The sequence below is a fragment of the Nematocida ausubeli genome (genome assembly GCF_000738915.1).
Source record: "Nematocida ausubeli strain ERTm6 chromosome Unknown supercont2.1, whole genome shotgun sequence".
NCBI classification, from domain to species: Eukaryota; Fungi; Microsporidia; genus Nematocida; species Nematocida ausubeli.
In genome coordinates, this window is record NW_026515634.1 from 449,681 (window position 1) to 465,514 (window position 15,834).

At 40.3% G+C, this 15,834-nt stretch overlaps 12 protein-coding genes across 12 annotated transcripts; 6 read left to right on the forward strand and 6 right to left on the reverse strand.

Annotated features, from left to right (window-relative positions):
* Positions 1 to 97: 97 nt before the first annotated feature.
* NESG_00289 (uncharacterized protein) lies at positions 98 to 1,156 on the forward strand (the record flags this gene model as incomplete). Its single annotated transcript, XM_053047942.1, has 1 exon — positions 98 to 1,156. The coding sequence occupies one exon, from the start codon at positions 98 to 100 to the stop codon at positions 1,154 to 1,156; it is 1,059 nt and encodes a 352-aa protein (XP_052905767.1).
* A 168-nt stretch (positions 1,157 to 1,324) lies between these two features.
* On the forward strand, positions 1,325 to 2,341 carry NESG_00290 (uncharacterized protein; the record flags this gene model as incomplete). The annotated part of the gene is made up of 1 exon (XM_053047943.1): positions 1,325 to 2,341. The coding sequence occupies one exon, from the start codon at positions 1,325 to 1,327 to the stop codon at positions 2,339 to 2,341; it is 1,017 nt and encodes a 338-aa protein (XP_052905768.1).
* A 927-nt stretch (positions 2,342 to 3,268) lies between these two features.
* On the forward strand, positions 3,269 to 4,051 carry NESG_00291 (uncharacterized protein; the record flags this gene model as incomplete). Its single annotated transcript, XM_053047944.1, has 1 exon — positions 3,269 to 4,051. One exon carries the CDS (start codon positions 3,269 to 3,271, stop codon positions 4,049 to 4,051), a length of 783 nt encoding a protein of 260 aa, XP_052905769.1.
* Positions 4,052 to 4,074: 23 nt separating this feature from the next.
* NESG_00292 (uncharacterized protein) lies at positions 4,075 to 4,941 on the reverse strand (the record flags this gene model as incomplete). Its single annotated transcript, XM_053047945.1, has 1 exon — positions 4,075 to 4,941. One exon carries the CDS (start codon positions 4,939 to 4,941, stop codon positions 4,075 to 4,077), a length of 867 nt encoding a protein of 288 aa, XP_052905770.1.
* Positions 4,942 to 5,683: 742 nt separating this feature from the next.
* On the reverse strand, positions 5,684 to 6,643 carry NESG_00293 (uncharacterized protein; the record flags this gene model as incomplete). The annotated part of the gene is made up of 1 exon (XM_053047946.1): positions 5,684 to 6,643. The coding sequence occupies one exon, from the start codon at positions 6,641 to 6,643 to the stop codon at positions 5,684 to 5,686; it is 960 nt and encodes a 319-aa protein (XP_052905771.1).
* Positions 6,644 to 7,012: 369 nt separating this feature from the next.
* On the reverse strand, positions 7,013 to 8,338 carry NESG_00294 (uncharacterized protein; the record flags this gene model as incomplete). The annotated part of the gene is made up of 1 exon (XM_053047947.1): positions 7,013 to 8,338. The coding sequence occupies one exon, from the start codon at positions 8,336 to 8,338 to the stop codon at positions 7,013 to 7,015; it is 1,326 nt and encodes a 441-aa protein (XP_052905772.1).
* A 16-nt stretch (positions 8,339 to 8,354) lies between these two features.
* On the forward strand, positions 8,355 to 8,924 carry NESG_00295 (uncharacterized protein; the record flags this gene model as incomplete). The annotated part of the gene is made up of 1 exon (XM_053047948.1): positions 8,355 to 8,924. One exon carries the CDS (start codon positions 8,355 to 8,357, stop codon positions 8,922 to 8,924), a length of 570 nt encoding a protein of 189 aa, XP_052905773.1.
* A 617-nt stretch (positions 8,925 to 9,541) lies between these two features.
* NESG_00296 (uncharacterized protein) lies at positions 9,542 to 10,291 on the reverse strand (the record flags this gene model as incomplete). Its single annotated transcript, XM_053047949.1, has 1 exon — positions 9,542 to 10,291. The coding sequence occupies one exon, from the start codon at positions 10,289 to 10,291 to the stop codon at positions 9,542 to 9,544; it is 750 nt and encodes a 249-aa protein (XP_052905774.1).
* Positions 10,292 to 10,323: 32 nt separating this feature from the next.
* On the forward strand, positions 10,324 to 11,034 carry NESG_00297 (uncharacterized protein; the record flags this gene model as incomplete). The annotated part of the gene is made up of 1 exon (XM_053047950.1): positions 10,324 to 11,034. The coding sequence occupies one exon, from the start codon at positions 10,324 to 10,326 to the stop codon at positions 11,032 to 11,034; it is 711 nt and encodes a 236-aa protein (XP_052905775.1).
* Positions 11,035 to 11,145: 111 nt separating this feature from the next.
* NESG_00298 (uncharacterized protein) lies at positions 11,146 to 11,298 on the reverse strand (the record flags this gene model as incomplete). Its single annotated transcript, XM_053047951.1, has 1 exon — positions 11,146 to 11,298. One exon carries the CDS (start codon positions 11,296 to 11,298, stop codon positions 11,146 to 11,148), a length of 153 nt encoding a protein of 50 aa, XP_052905776.1.
* Positions 11,299 to 12,109: 811 nt separating this feature from the next.
* Positions 12,110 to 13,891, forward strand: NESG_00299 (uncharacterized protein; the record flags this gene model as incomplete). The annotated part of the gene is made up of 1 exon (XM_053047952.1): positions 12,110 to 13,891. One exon carries the CDS (start codon positions 12,110 to 12,112, stop codon positions 13,889 to 13,891), a length of 1,782 nt encoding a protein of 593 aa, XP_052905777.1.
* A 687-nt stretch (positions 13,892 to 14,578) lies between these two features.
* On the reverse strand, positions 14,579 to 15,793 carry NESG_00300 (uncharacterized protein; the record flags this gene model as incomplete). The annotated part of the gene is made up of 1 exon (XM_053047953.1): positions 14,579 to 15,793. One exon carries the CDS (start codon positions 15,791 to 15,793, stop codon positions 14,579 to 14,581), a length of 1,215 nt encoding a protein of 404 aa, XP_052905778.1.
* Positions 15,794 to 15,834: the final 41 nt, after the last annotated feature.

Here is a 15,834-nt window from a genome sequence, read left to right on the forward strand (position 1 = left end):
TTGATTTTCTAGCCTTTAAGCTTTATTTATTTCTGCCTACACATATTTACCGCACAGCCTGCTTAGAGCCTAAAAATCTCAAAAGAATTTTCTTTTAATGCTACAGGACAAGTACAGGCCAGAGACACTGGCGGATATGGACAGAATTCCGGCTGCCCGAATTCTAAGTGCACTTCCATTTAGCTCGATCTCAAACATTATCTTTGTAGGCCCGGAAGGCGCTGGAAAGCGAACTCTTTTCTCGGCTTTCCTCAAGCACACCTTCGGCACAACGTCTTCATTCTTTTCATACACCTCTACATTAGAAGTATCCCCCTCTAAGTCAATTGAAGTAGAAATCTTAGAAAGCAAGGAGGTCATGGAAATAAAGCTAGACGGCTTAGGAACATATGATAAAAAGGTTCTTCAGAAGATTGCCACCGACATATCTGCCACAAAATCCATCAAGAATCTTATCAAAGCGCACGAGCATGACCAGAACTCTGAAAACAGCGCTCCTATGCCTGGAAAAGCTATGCATCCCAAAATACTTCTTATTCCAGACGGCCATCTACTGAGCACAGGCGCACAGATGGCTCTTAGGCGCATTCTAGAAAAAGGAGCTGCAAACTTTCAGCTAGTTCTTTTAACAACGACTCTCTCCCACATAATTCCTGCTTTTAAAAGTAGGTTCCTTGTGTGCCGCGTTCCTGCTCCTTCTAGAAACGACATTGCATCTTTAGTTAGCCGCATCTCAGCGCAGGAGAAAGTAGATATATCTGAAGACACTTGCACCGAGATCGTTGATATGTCGGGTAGAAACATGCGCATAGCACTGTCCATTATGGAGCTAGCTGTGCATAAAGAGCCTATTTCCATATCCCCGTGGGATATGACTATACGAGACATAGTGCGTGGCGTGCAGATAACTCCATCGGTCAAGTGCCTGGTTGAAATACGCGCTCTGCTATACAGCCTACTGTGCAACCATCTTCCTGCAACATATATTGTTGAGTCTATTCTGCAAGGAGTTTTAAAGAACGAGAAGAAAGTTGAAAAAGCAAGGAAAATTACAGAAATTGCATCTAAGTATACGGCTAGGCTTGGCGCAGGCACTAAAGATCTCTTCCATATTGAGGCTTTTGTTGCAAATTTAATGTCTTTATACGGTAAGTAGCCCATTTAGTCGCTATACAATTGGTAATATTGCACTCATAAAAGATGTTTTCAAACTAGAAATAATGTAAGTGAATTCTTGCCAATCGTAGCGGTGCCAGTTGCACACCATCAATAATAAATAAATAAACTTTCTCTATTTCTTGTTTCTTGCGGGTAAACAATACGAATGTTTACTAAAGTGGAAATAGAAACGTGCGAAGGCGCTCCTTTGCTCTCATATATAAGCCCTCTGCATACATACGATAGCAAAAAAGGCCCTATTTTTTCTTTCTCCCAGAAGTTTGGATCTTTGGTCTTCAAAGGCATTTTTCTCAACTCAGAGGATAAGCTAATTGCCAAGCATCTTCTATACTCAATGGTTTCTGATCTAGCAATCACCTCAGACACCTTGCTCCTTAAAAAGCACGCCACCATATACGCATATATTGACAACTACCTGTCCTCCAGAAACCTCGCATTCCCTATTCCCCGAAGAAAAACCCCAAGTGTTCTTTCCTCCGCAGCTGCCCTTGCCCCTAAGAAAAAGGTCTTTGTCGAGGTGACCGATAAGGTGTTCCTGCGCCTGTCACACGGGCGAACTGTCAGCAGCTGCTACGGCCAAATATCTACAAAGCCGTCAGAAGACGTGGGCCAGATGTCTCTCAAAATTGACTCTCGGTCTTTGTGCGGTCTGAGAAACATACAGTATGACTCGTCTGTCTACAGACACCGAGAAGGCATAACTACTCTACTCACGTGCCCATCCAAAGACTCCACCATCATGACATACACATATGCTGGAAGCATAGCAGACCTTCCGCTTGTCAAGACAATTCTTGTTGACACAAGAACCATAGAGATTCTTCTCTGTTTTACCTCTGGCAAGTATCCTGATATGTTCTCCACCTCGCTCACCTTTGACTATATCATTGGAAACATCAGTGTACAGTGCAAGGAGGGGCTCTACGACTACCACGCTCCAAGCAGAACTCTTACTTGGAAGCTGTCCAAAATAGCGAAAAATGTCTCACTAACTGTGCACACCACGGAGCCGCACCGATCAAGTGCAATCGTAAAGTACGAGTGCAAGTACGGCAAAACTGCTATATCCAGCGTGATTGTCAAGAGCCTTTCCTCAGACGCCGATGAAAACTGGATTAAGCACACCACAGATGTGTCTGGTCTTCTAAGATTGCAGAACTAGTTTCTGATCGCCTTTGTCTGTCTGCTACTTTTAGCTGCACAGCCCTAAAACATCAATAAATAGTCTAAGATCTAAAGAATCCTTTACACTCTTAATTGTTTTATTCTGCAGTACGCTATTGTGCAGACGGCATGTATAATTCAGTGATTAAACTACTGTGCTGCATACGGTAACCTCTGCTATTTGTTTGTATGTTCTTGTTGTCTATGGAATAATCTAAATCTATTACATATTAAAGAATACTATTTTTGTAAACTCAGATTAAATTTAAGAGATATTTTCTAAAATATGTATAGTAGAGTGAGCTAAACTACATTTGTGTGTTTGAACAGGAAAATCTATGTAATACATACCCAATTTGATCTTTCTTGATCTTTTTCTTAGTGCTGTCTTCATTTGTCTTATTGGTTCCTTTCCATGTCCACGCATTTAAGGGTCTCTAGATTCTTACAGTTTTCTTATTTTCCTGTGCCTCTCCTCTTTTTTTTGTTTTAAACTCTCCACTATAAGAAAGTATGTACACTTTATGTTTTTGTAATGAAAGCAGAGCAAAAATAAAAAACCAATATTATGAGAGCCTTAGCAGCAGTAATTTAAATACAAACTAGAATACTACATAGCAAAATCCACAAAAGTCTTAATAAAAACACCTACAGACTATATTCAAAGAACACCCTTTATAATAGGTAGGTCATCCCAGAAAACAATTTCCAGTTGAATACAGATGCGTTCCATCTATCATAGAAAGAAGGTATCTACATACATTTATATATACTGCAGATTTCAAAAGACATCCACGCTCATGGAAGCTCCTTATAAAGAAACAGCAACAGTGTAGTTACATTCTTGACACGCATGCGAATATAAATGAAAATCAACTGGAGCTGCGCGATTTTAGATTTTTATTTTCTTTTGTTTTTTTAAACTATGGCAGAGGACCCCACACTTATACTTCGAAAACAAATATCTATAAAGGGTGTAATACAGATAGATTCGGATAAAATCACCATGGGAGAAGTAACCTTTCCAATTACAACAAAAAGCACATACAAAAACACCCGAAACCAGCAGTATTCTCTTGCATCTATATGCTATCTCCACCTAACACGATCTCTTGACCATGGAGAGTATATTTCATCGTGTAAAGCATCAAACATTGAGCCTGTTTCATACCTAGACAGAGAAAGGATTCTTGAAGATCTGCTGGCCCCGCTTCCTCAAACCAAAATCACTCTTATGAGAAAAACCCGAACACATCCAATCGACATTTCAAAGATACTAGACGCATATGCAGAGTTGAAAGCCATACAGCCAACAGGAGTGCAGTACATCCTTCTCCCAAGAGACGATGCATCTATCCGAGCTATACTATTTGAAAAGCACATAAAAAATGACAGAAAGAACATTGTAGAATATGGAAAACACAAGTTCAAGCTGATAAATGACCCTGAAGACGTAGAGTCTATTGATAGGATTGCAGCTGTCTTTCTGGACGGATCAACGTGGCAGTTTAATGGCTGGCCTGCCACACTTACAGCCCGCATGAGCCACATTCCTATATTTTTCCTGCTGCCCAGTAATACGCTTACGCCCCCAGTGCTTTCATTCTCTGCTACTATACTCAGAGAAGACGTGCCTGGCGATGATTCCAATAGAGCTTCAGTTGCCTTCTGGTCCATTATGGGTGTTCCCTCAGCAGAGCAAGAGTAGGCAGCCGATGTTAGTAAATTATTTTATGTTCTCTTTTCTCTGTTTCTTACACTCTTTTCGTGCAGCAGCGCAGCTACTCCAGTTGATACAATAGTCACCGCATTGCTCCAGCATAAAAAATTCATATTTCCAACTCCACAGAGCACCAGCATATACCACACAAGGTGGTCTATAACAGCTCCTAGAAAGCTCAGCCCCAAAAGAAGGTTGAAAATCTGTTTTCTCTCTGTTTTCTGAATGCTTAGTATGCACCACACAAGGATGTATCCTCTGTATCCTAGGTCCTTAAACACCATGGTCAAATACAGTTTAGTGCTTATACACTGGCTGTATATTGTAAGGGCCTGAAAGAAGAAGTGCATGGCCTGGAAAATATCTCTACACAATTCTCGGTACTCTGCAAACATTTGCATATTGATATACCAGTACGGGTTGATTCCAGGAGCGCATTTTGTATATGTGCCCTCCATGCAAAGCAGCGCGAGAAGTGGTGCTGTGTATCTTAGTAGTATTTTTCTGTAGCATAGCACGGCCACAAGGCAAATAATAGAATATACCTCGCTGGGAAGGAAAGAGGTCAGCAGGAAGTACATGGGGGTTCCTAATAGATATGCTGACATAAAGTCGCACAGAGCTGTGACAGTAAACAGCACACTATGTACCGAGTATCTTCCTCCTATAGAAATCAGGCTGAGCATCTTAGTAAAGTAGTATAAGGTAATGGCTGGCTTATCTGCAAAGGGATTTCCTTTGATATATTCCTCTGCTTCTGTAAGATCATAGTATGAATATCTAGAGAGTGACTCGCTTGGGCAATAGCAGCGAACAGCAACAGCAAATATATTAATTGCCATGTTTTGTGTTATGTACTGCAGATGGTCTCTTTTCATTAGCCTTAAACAAATAAAAATATTATATCTGATGAGTTATATTGTTGGCTGATCTAAACAGCTTATAAGTTCGCGCTCTTAATATAAGTACGTACCTATATAGCAACTACTTTTGTGTGCAGAAACAGACTTCAGATCTATGGATTGCTCATAATGAAAGCTTTTGCTAGGCCAATAGCAATGCTGTAGGAAAGCAAAGAGAGTGCCTTTCTATATTTGTATGATAAGCAAAGGTGTGCATAAATTATTAAGAAAGAGTGGATGTGTGGAAGAAGACAGTTGTACAATCTTCTAGATAATATGAGCTAGAGCTCTAAGCATAATATAAGACCTACAGAAAAAAGAGTATAGTGTGATTGTAATTCAAATGAATATTTAAAATATTTAACCATAGACTCAATAGTATTTTTACTAGTAGAAAAGCCTTTTATTATACTTCTGTGAGTTGTTCGGGTTATATGGCAGGCCTGCGTGCTAGAAGAGCACTGCTAAAGTTTACCTCTCACTGCATGTGCTACTTCAATTCTTAATACTGGTCGCACTCAAGTACTATATAGTATGTAGAATGCATTTAATACTTTGCATTCACAGACGCCTTCACTGTTTAGTAGTTAACACTGCTTGTGCACTTAATTTAATCATGCATTTACTATCAACAGTGCAGCAAGGCATAAAATCCCTTGATTCTTTTATTACTGGATAAAAATGTCTATTTTAGCTGTCTGTGCATTACTATAGTAGCCTACAATTTCTTTGTTCTGCCCGAAAAGTATGAAATAAGAGCGTTCTCCTGCACTAGTTCTGAAGCACCACGCCCCAGTCTATGCTCAATCTCCGATAGATAGCTCATCTGGTGACCCTTTTCTTCTGTGATTTCTTCCTTAAGCACATCAGCTATGGCATTTACGATTTCCTTCAGTCCCAGGCCAAACTCTGTTTTAATTCTTCTAAACTCTGCTTTGGCCGTTTCAAAATCCTCTGTTCTCATGATTCTGAACATCTGCTGTATCTCGCTTGGCTTAACCTCTTTATAATGCTTATTTACCCTACTGCATGTTATCTCTCTGTCCTCTGTAATTAGTAGACCGTTTACCAGATTGACAGCTCTTCGTATATCTCCCTGTGCTATTTTGCAGATTCTTTCTATACTATCATCTGTAGCAATACCTTCCTCCTTTGCTACTATTTCTTTAACAAAAGCGTGCATTTCTGCTGGCTTGACTGGCCCAAAGCGGAAAGGGGCGCACCGCGACTTTATTGCAGGTATTATCTTTGTGGAATAGTTGCATATGATAATGAACCGCACATTCTTGGAGTAGATTTCAATTATTCTACGGAGAGCATTCTGCGCCTCCTTTGTCATAGAGTCGGCCTCATCCAGAATGATAATCTTCATCTTGCACGATATGCCGAAGGTAGATGCAAATACCTTTACCTTTTCTCGTATCACGCCAATACCTCTTTCGTCAGATGCGTTCAGCTCCATTACGTTTCTTTCTGGAGAAGCAAGCACTTCTCTGCAAATTGCTTTGGCTGCGGTTGTCTTGCCTGTTCCAGGAGGGCCAAAAAACAAAAAATGCGGTATGTCTTCTGACTTAACAAGAGCCTGCAAACCATCTGTTATATGTACATTTCCCACAAGATTCCGCAAGTATGCTGGTCTGTATTTTTCTGTCAGTGCTTGGTTACTAACTCCATTCATTAAAATAAAATATATTCAGCTATATCTGCAAAAGCTCTGCAGCATAAAGTAGGCTTAGCAAGCGCCATAAAGAAGCACTCTTATCGCACTCTTGCCTAAAAAGTGGTTTTGCGCATCCTAAAGCCCATCTGTATGTTAGGTAAATCCAACAGCACTTATTATGGCACCCGTACATTAAATAGCTAAACAGAATAAATAACAGGCATGCTGTTTTAGCATTTAGCTGCCATAGCCAAAAGGTGTAAATCTGACTTTCAGTGATAATATAGCCACCTGCACACAATATATGATGAAACAGTTATAATTACTACTCGCATATAAAGAAACAAGACCTTATTTACTAATCCTTTCAAGTCACAATTTATTTAGCTAGGAAGTATGTGCGTGCACAGGTGGGAATATGTCTGCTATTACGCCTACCTCGCTTGCGCCTATACTTTTCCCTATCCGCGCTGCATACGCATCAAGTGCCGATAGAATGTTAAATGCATATCGCAAACCATAGTTTACTGCCAAGTCACAAACGGCATGTATCCCGTCTGTTTCAATCTGCTCACTCTCCTCTTTTGCGCGGAGCTTTATTATTTCATAAATCTCCTCCTTCGTGTACTTGTTAAGGCGCATTTCAAGAACGCGGGAGTAGAAGTCAGCAGGCATTCCATACGCACTGCCTCCAGCCGCCGAGGCCTCTGAAGCCCCCCTCTGGCAGCTCTTGTTTGTGCTCAGAATAATAACTGGGGAGGCTGATATCTCTGATAAAGTGTTGAGGAATGAGTAGCACTCAGTGTCCAGCAGATCTGACTCATTGATAAAGAGCACGCCTGTCACCAGTGTCCCTCTTCCTTCCTCAATCCACTCCTTCATTGTATTATTTACTGCCTCTCTTATCTCCATTGGAATTTCGCCTGATGTCATGCGAAGCGAGTCCTGCTTGCTGTTTAGAATGTCTATTTCATGTAGAGTAACGGTGTGGGTTTCTGTCTGCACTCTCAGAATCTCGCCCTCTGGGCACGGAATGTATTTGCTAACAGGCCCTATCGCCTCCTGGTCTCTGTTTTGGCTAAGTGACCTTCCCTTCTTTCTCACCATTCCAGTGCTTTTGTTCACTGTAACTATATCCCCTATTTCAACCTTTTCAGTATTCATAGCCTGGATTATTCCTGCCCCAAATGTGTATGCTGCCTCCATCTCTGTCGTTTTCAAAATGACACGTCCTGAGATGCCCTTTTCTCTATCGCACTGTATCTCAACTACCTCGCCCTCTAGGACTTTTGTTGTCTCCTGCACCCGAATGCCAAGCGATTCGCGGATGGCCTGTGTAAGCGCCTCTGTTTTACTCAAAGAGCTAGAGAATATTTCACTTGCAGAAATTGCTTTACACGGGACTCCCTTTCTTTTCAGATCAAGGGACAGTGCATATTCTAGCGCTGACTTGCCTGTGCCGGTCTCTCCTGTAATAAGAATTGTTCTTCCTTTATGACTCTCCACCAGCTTAGACAGAAGGAAAAGCATTTTTCGCTCTTTTTCGCGCCCTATGATGCCGGACTCGCTTGCTCCGCTTGAGGATACCGCTGGAAGCCCTTGAGACCCATCAGACGAATCTTCCTGGGGAGCACTGCCCATGCCCAGCCCATTTATGTGCGAATGCACGCCAATTCGGTCCAAAAGCGCAATTGCACTTACTTTTTCAAACATAAAAAATTGAAGAGAAATGGAAAGTATAAGAAAGCTTACAGAAGTAGTCATTTCCACTATTTTAAAAAGCGAAGACTTTACAGGAGTGGAAGGCAAAGCACTAGACTTTCTAACCACTACACTTCTCAACTACATGATCTACACAGGCAGTAGGCTCAAAAAGCAGTGCGAAATAAGCAGGAGAACGTCCCCAACACTTGTTGATGCTGGGTGCATCATACAAGAAATAAACGCACAAGACTGCCAGCCCAGCGAAAGCACTCTCATCTCGGCACTAGAGAAGTTCAACAGCATGGAGCTAGAACAGATAACAGCCGAGCTAGAAAGTGACCCTGCAGATGATCCTAATGAGTTTATAAGCGAGGCATGCACATATGTAGACTGCCCGCAAAACTACTACGAATTTCTCCCAAAGCTACCGCCTGCACACACGTTTAAAAACAGCTCTATAAAGCGGAAAATAACAGATGACAGAGCGCAGAAGGCAAGAATTCGGAATGAGCAGATAAAGCAGGTGGTGGAAAACCTCTTCTGCATTATGTTAAAGACAGGGCGATCTCCTAAATATGCAAACTATCTCATGTAAAATAAGCTTTAGCTAATCTAGTCAATGCGTACGCACCAGAAGACTGCTGTAACATGTAATTCGTGCATTTATAACCTAGACATCTATTTAAGAATGCAAACTCAATTTCTCTATATATGCATACTTGTCTATTTATATAGTCTAACTATTCTATTGTATAACAAAATTGTGCTATTTTCTGGGCTTTGATGTACAATATATGCTCTTATAAATATTAGTTGATGGTAGATATGAAAATGCGAGTGCAAAAGTGCCTCTACAATCCCAAGTTATATAAAAGAATACCTCTGCAAACTACTAGAATTAACAGAGAAAAATTCAAATACAAAAGAATTCACGTGTAGGTGTCTATAGTGTAAAAAGGCCTGTAGTCTATATTTATTTCAGTGTTCTAAATATTGAGGGCTGTTTTGCATATAACTGATCCCTCCAAGCACGCCAGTAGTAGAGTGCTACTCAACTATCAAGATTTCATGTACTGAGTAGCTGTCTCTGAAACAATAAGACTAATATGTAAAGAGCTCTTGGCAACAGTAATTAAATGCCCATGCAAATTACAACATCCAATAGGTTAAGTTTTGACAATAAAAATTACTATTTACTAGAAAATTAAAGCGCTACACAGTGTTTTCCTTTAGCTTCCTTGTGCTTTCTTCCTCAAATAGGTCTTTCATCCTCTTTACAAACATAAATACATCATGTGTGTCCTCTAACTCTTTTAAAGCAGGCTTGTATCTCTTTTCATCAATGCTAGCCTTTACTATGTGGTACGTGTCGGTCATGCTTATCTGGAAGTAATACTCACTCTCATGTATTTTAAAAAGGAACAAAACCGAACCATCCTCTACCGCAGTAATAGAGAGGTCGAATAGGCGAGAGTAGTACTCAATCTCCTTCTTAATACGCACTCTCTCCTTCTCTTCCTTTTCCTCCTCCTGCTTGAGGGCTCTTTTCAGCTGCACAATGTGTGCCGACATCTGGGACAGGGTCTGCCCAAGCACATACTTCTTCTGAAGAGCCTGTCGCTGTCTTTCCTCCATTCCCTGCTGCGACGCCTTCATATTTTTTATTTCCTCCTGCTCTGTTTCTGTTTTTTGAGCTAGCCTTTGTCTTTCCTCAAGCAGCTTTATGTTTTCCTCCTTCAGCTGAGCAAGCGTGTTCTGCAAAAGACCCTCTCTCCGGACGGCTTCCTGCCTCTGCCTTTGATAGTTTCGCAGTGTCTGGTGTGCTGTCTGTGATATCCATTTGCTGATTGTGCTGGTCTCCTGGATTATTTCCTCTGCCACTTTTTTTATGTTTTCCAGCAGCTCTGTTCTTTTGCTGGCGCTTTCTGAAGTATCCTGTTTGGCACTCTTCAGAAGATCCATTTAAATAAATCGGATTTAAATAAAAAATAAGTATGAATAGAGAAGTAATCCACCACTGCGTCTGCTGCAAGGAAGCTCCTTCGGTACTTCTTGCCCAAAGCCCCTTTTGCTCTGAATGCTTTGTAAACCGACTGGAGAAAGTATTCTTTGCCGAAGTCAGAAAATCTCTCTCCCATACATTTCGAAAGAGAGAGCGAAAAGTGTTAGTTGTTCTGGATGACAACACTTTGGCATCGCAGATACTAAAAAATCTCACGAAGAAAAGCACATCTGCGACGATTAAGTATCACTACTGCACATTTACAAAAGATGAAAATGCGCCATGCAATGGCTACACCTATATAGCATCTAAAGAGAACACGCACAACTCGCGTGTTGAGGCAGCAAAGGAGTATGCATTTAACAATGACTTTAGCTGTATTTTGTTCAGCCACTACTCTGTAGAAGTGGCCTATGAAATATTAAAAATGATAACCAGTGGAAATGTTGCGCAGTATATAGAGGCGTTCAAAGGAGACAATACAATATCAGTTTGCTATCCATTCTATGCTGTCTCTTACAAGTCAATTGCTTTTTTTGCTCTATACACTGGAATACTTGATAGCCCAGCATATATTAAAATAAGTGAGAGAAAGGAAAGGGAGTCGCAGGCCCACGGTGTACTAATTCGCGATTTGCTAAAGAATTCTCCTGCGAGTATTCTAAACCTCATAAGAATACAGCAGCGAATGGAAGATGCATAAGCTGTAGAAAATGTGCAAAGATTCTTGCATACCACACCTAGTCTTGGATAAGTGCAGCAAAAGACATCTGTTCTAAACTGCAGCAGTAACAAGAAGATGCATGCCATGGCCTTATGGTTTAATGCAACTGCATATCTTCCTACTTCTATTGATTAGATCGCGCAGGGCTGTCATCTGTAGTTTAATTTTCGTCCATGTAAACAACATCTCTGTAAGATTTAAGTATACACACCTTTTACTTATAGAAACTCCACATATAGGCATAGTTTCTAATTGCCAAATCTGTGTATAAATCCTCCAGCGAAAGTGACTTGTGGCATAGAAATATATGCCCAACGAACAGGCAGCTATAATGGTCTGCTGGTTTTTGCAAAAGATTTTGCCAAGTAAGAGATATTGGGTTATATCTCTAGCGCCTCTGCATCTGAGGAGTTTTGTATATTAAGCTTACAACACTCTCTGATGCATAGATTCTGCTCTTGCATGCATTTTAGAACCAGGCTTTTTCTTATTTATTTTGTATGAAGGAATATTAGTTCTATGTAACAACGGCATGCTTTTATTATTTAAAATAAATTCATATAGCCTCTACATATTGTTTGTAAGTTCTCGGTATTTTGTGATGTATGTTCTTTTGTAGTAATTTATATTGCCAAAACCATTTGTATACTATGCCATGCTGTTATTATGGCAACTTTACAAAATTACTTGCTGTTCCTGTCTACTGTAAATTGCTCTAAGATCTTCCTAGCTTTTTTCTTCTTAAATTTATATTTCATACAGAGCATTGAACAGAAGTGTTTATTTGATTTATTATATACACCTGTATATATTTCTGCAATGAACGTGATATTTTCCTTAATTTCACATGCATGCAGATTTTAAATAATATACAGGTAAAAGAGTCTTTAAGCTACTTGCATATTCTGCATTTCTCTTCCATGCATGATCTTTTTTTGGCCGGTATATTTTTCTTTGCTATATGCATTATTCTGCAAAGGAACTAAAAATACTCAATATTGTGATCCACCAAAAACCTTTGTATATTATTTGCTCTTAATAATTTACAAAAAATATGGAAGAAGACTCTCTGACTAGAGCAATACCATTGCTTCTGCAGGCACTCGAGCTAAGAAAAAAGTACATGCGAATTAGCAAGCAGAACAAGTCTTGGAGCAAGTATCCAGTTCCAGGCGGCATATATGCAGAAAAAAGCAATGATCACTGGAGCTTGATTAATGATGATGTAGCGATACCCTCCATTGCAGACTACCACAGAGATGCAGAGTTTATTACATCGCTGATCCATAACGGGCCTTTAAAAACGTTTTGTTTTCAGAGATTAGAATATTTAGAGCTGCAGTTTAAAATACACACAAACGAATTTGCACATAAAGAGAAAATGGAGCAGAAGACCCTTTCCAACAAAGACTTCTATAATGTGGTCAAGGTAGATACACATCTACACCACTCTGCCAGCATGAATTCTAAGAAGCTACTAATATATATTAAGAAGAAGCTAAGAGACTTTCCGCATGAAACAGTCTACAAGGACAAGGCTGGGAAGCTGCACACGCTGCAGAATATATTCACGGGAATAAACAAAACAGTTGAAACCCTGTGCCTTGATAGCCTGGGGACTCAGTCAAATCTGGAGACTTTCCACAGATTTGATCGGTTTAACTCAAAGTACACTCCATACGGGATCCCTATTCTGAGAGAGGTTTTTCTAAAGCATGACAACTACATTGGAGGGAAATATTTGGCAGAGCTGACACAGGAGCTAGTCGATGAAATTGAAGAGAAAGAGTATCTGAAGTGTGAGTGGGGAATATCACTATATGGCAAGAATAGGAACGAGCTTGAAGTGCTCTGCAGATGGATAGCCAGAAACAGGTTGTATAATAAAAACATTAAATGGTATCTGCAGGTACCTCGGCTGTATGGGGTTTTTAAGGGCTACGGCGCCGTAAAGAACTATGCAGAGTTTCTTAGTAATGTGTTCAGTTGCGTCATTGAGTCAGCAAACAGGCCTGGTGTAGATGCCAAAGAGGAATCTGCTCCAACTGAAGAGGGCACAGAGCCTGGCAAAGATACAATTATCGATAGATTTATGTCTGAGGTAGTGGGATTTGACTCTGTTGACGATGAAAGCGTGAAAACCAAAAGAAACAGCTCTGAGAAGGACCCTCCCAGCATGTGGAGCCATATGGATAACCCGCCATACTCCTACTATATTTATTACATGTACTACTACACTGCGCTGATAAATAGACTTAGAGTAAGCCGAAAGAAAGCCCCACTCGCATTTAGACCACATTCTGGTGAGTCTGGAGAAACAGACCACTTGGTGTATTCATTCTTGACTGCCAAAAGCATTGCTCACGGTGTAAAACTAAGAAAGTCTCCTGTTTTGCAGTATCTGTACTATTTGTCACAAATCGGCATCTCAATGTCGCCGCTTAGCAATAACTCCCTGTTCATAGAGTATAGAAAGAATCCGTTCCCTTTATATTTCCAGCGGGGTCTGAACGTGTGCCTGTCCACTGATGATCCTCTGCAGTTCCACTACACAAGAGAGCCTTTGATGGAAGAGTACAGCATCGCGTGCCAGATATGGAAGCTATCCTCATGCGACCAGTGCGAGATAGCCCGAAACAGTGTGCTCATCAGCAACTACACAAAAGAGGAAAAGACTAAGTGGATAGGGGTGCATGAGGTAAACGGAAGGCTTGTAAACGACCAGACCATGACAAATGTTCCTCCAACAAGATTTAACTATAGAGCAAAGCGAATTTCCGAAGAGTACAAGATTCTTCAGAAATACTCATATGTAAGACAGTCACCTGCAGTATAAAAGCAATATTCAGCACACTAACTGAGTTTAAAATAAAAGAATACTAAAGCAATCCTATACCTAATAATCAACTTTTCTAATGCGTACATTTTCTTTGTTATGCGCTTGTCTGTGTGTATAATGGCTGGGTAGTTAGTTCTAAATTATTATGTTTTACTAGAATAGTTTCTTTTTATATTTGTTCCTTTTTATAAAATGTACACTATTATATTCTTTCTGGTTTTATATTCCATAGAGCCTTTCTAAAAATATCCCGACTATATGAAAGGATTCCATGAGAATAAGACAGCACTATAGAACAGCTATCATGAAAGAAAAGAACCAGCTTTGGAGTATAATAGTTAATAATAATGTAAGAATGTGCACAGATTACATATACAGATATACAAACCTACACATGTAGCTTCTTAAGAGCTCATAAAAGCAGAAAATACTATATGCGCCAGTGCTAATAAAAAACAGGCTCCTCTGGCTAGCTATACACGCATTCATATATACTATGTTGTGCATAGAAATTTCCTGTAAACAAGAATCTATTACAAACTTCTACTCCTAGTTGTTATGCATGGGCTTCGAACAAATGAATAACAGAAAATCTTCAATAAATAATTAACTTTAATACTTATAAGAATAGTCTCCTAGAGCACACTACAACACGCATTGCATATAGTGCCTATTAGGCCGCAATTAGTACGGTGTAAAGCTATTCCTGCTTGCAGGAATTAGCTCAGTGTCCCAGTTAAACAGATAGTAGTTAATAACTCCATCGCCCTTCAGGAACCCTGACTTCACTAGTATGTCCTCAGTGTTGCTTTCTAGCTCCAGTGCATTAAACACATCGCATTCATCCATGTTTTTCAGGTATCTGATCACTCCTTGCATGCTTCCTACTCCGTGCCGCATTGTGTGATATGATAGATAGGCAGTTCGTATGGTTGCATTATTTTCTGCCGGCTTGGTTGCAAGATAGAACATGGAAACAAACTCGCTTCCATCCTGGCTTATTAGCATGTCTGAAATCCGCTCCTTCCCATACACATAGTACTTAAACTGCTCATATGTGAAGTTTGCAGACAGATCTAGCTGCTGGTACTTGTTGCAGTACATCTTATATGCCTCAGGCAGCTCTTCCTCTTTTATCCTCCGATACTGAACAGTCTCTGAGTCATGCAGTGTGATCTCGTCCTCTGTTGCATTTTCGACATCCTCTTGGTCACAGAACCCGCTTTCCACAAGAGGGCCCTCTCTAAGTATTCTATGGTAGTATCTGGACCTTGTAAATATATACGGGAGCTTTTCACCTGATGTGAATAGCGCAGAGAATATCCCCTTTTTATTCACCTCTTTTGTTACTTCTTTGATGAGCAGAGGCGCAAGTCTTCTTTTTCTGTACTTCTTGTGCACACACAAAAAGTTAACCACTGCTGTCTTTGGTGTGCTCTCTTTTATTTTTATGTCTATTGCTGTTGCTGATATAAATCCAATAAGTGTGCCCTCCGTAAATACCCCTATATTCCACTCGGGGTATGCATATGGAGACTCTAGCTGCCACTTTATAAACTCAGGCGAGTATTGAAGGCTGAACTTCCCCTTTCCATCTTCTATGTAGTGCCCCATTAACAGCTCGCATACTGAAGATATTTCAGTCTGCAGGTCTATCTGCCTAATTTCAATATCAAGCTCTGAACTTGCATCTAACAGCTGTTTGCTGCTGTCTACTGGCTTTTCATTACTATCAGGGGCTCTCTTCCCCAATGGCTCATTTGCCCAAAACGCATGCTCCTTTAATAGTGTTTCATTCACTACTTTATATGCGGTCTTTCTTTTTTCTTCTCTTGTGCGCTCTTTCAGCACATTTGGTTCTTCATTTTTGCTATTTTCATGCTTTACTTCTTCTGTCATTTGTTTATAAAAAAGTGAATGTGTAAAGAAAAGAGAATGAT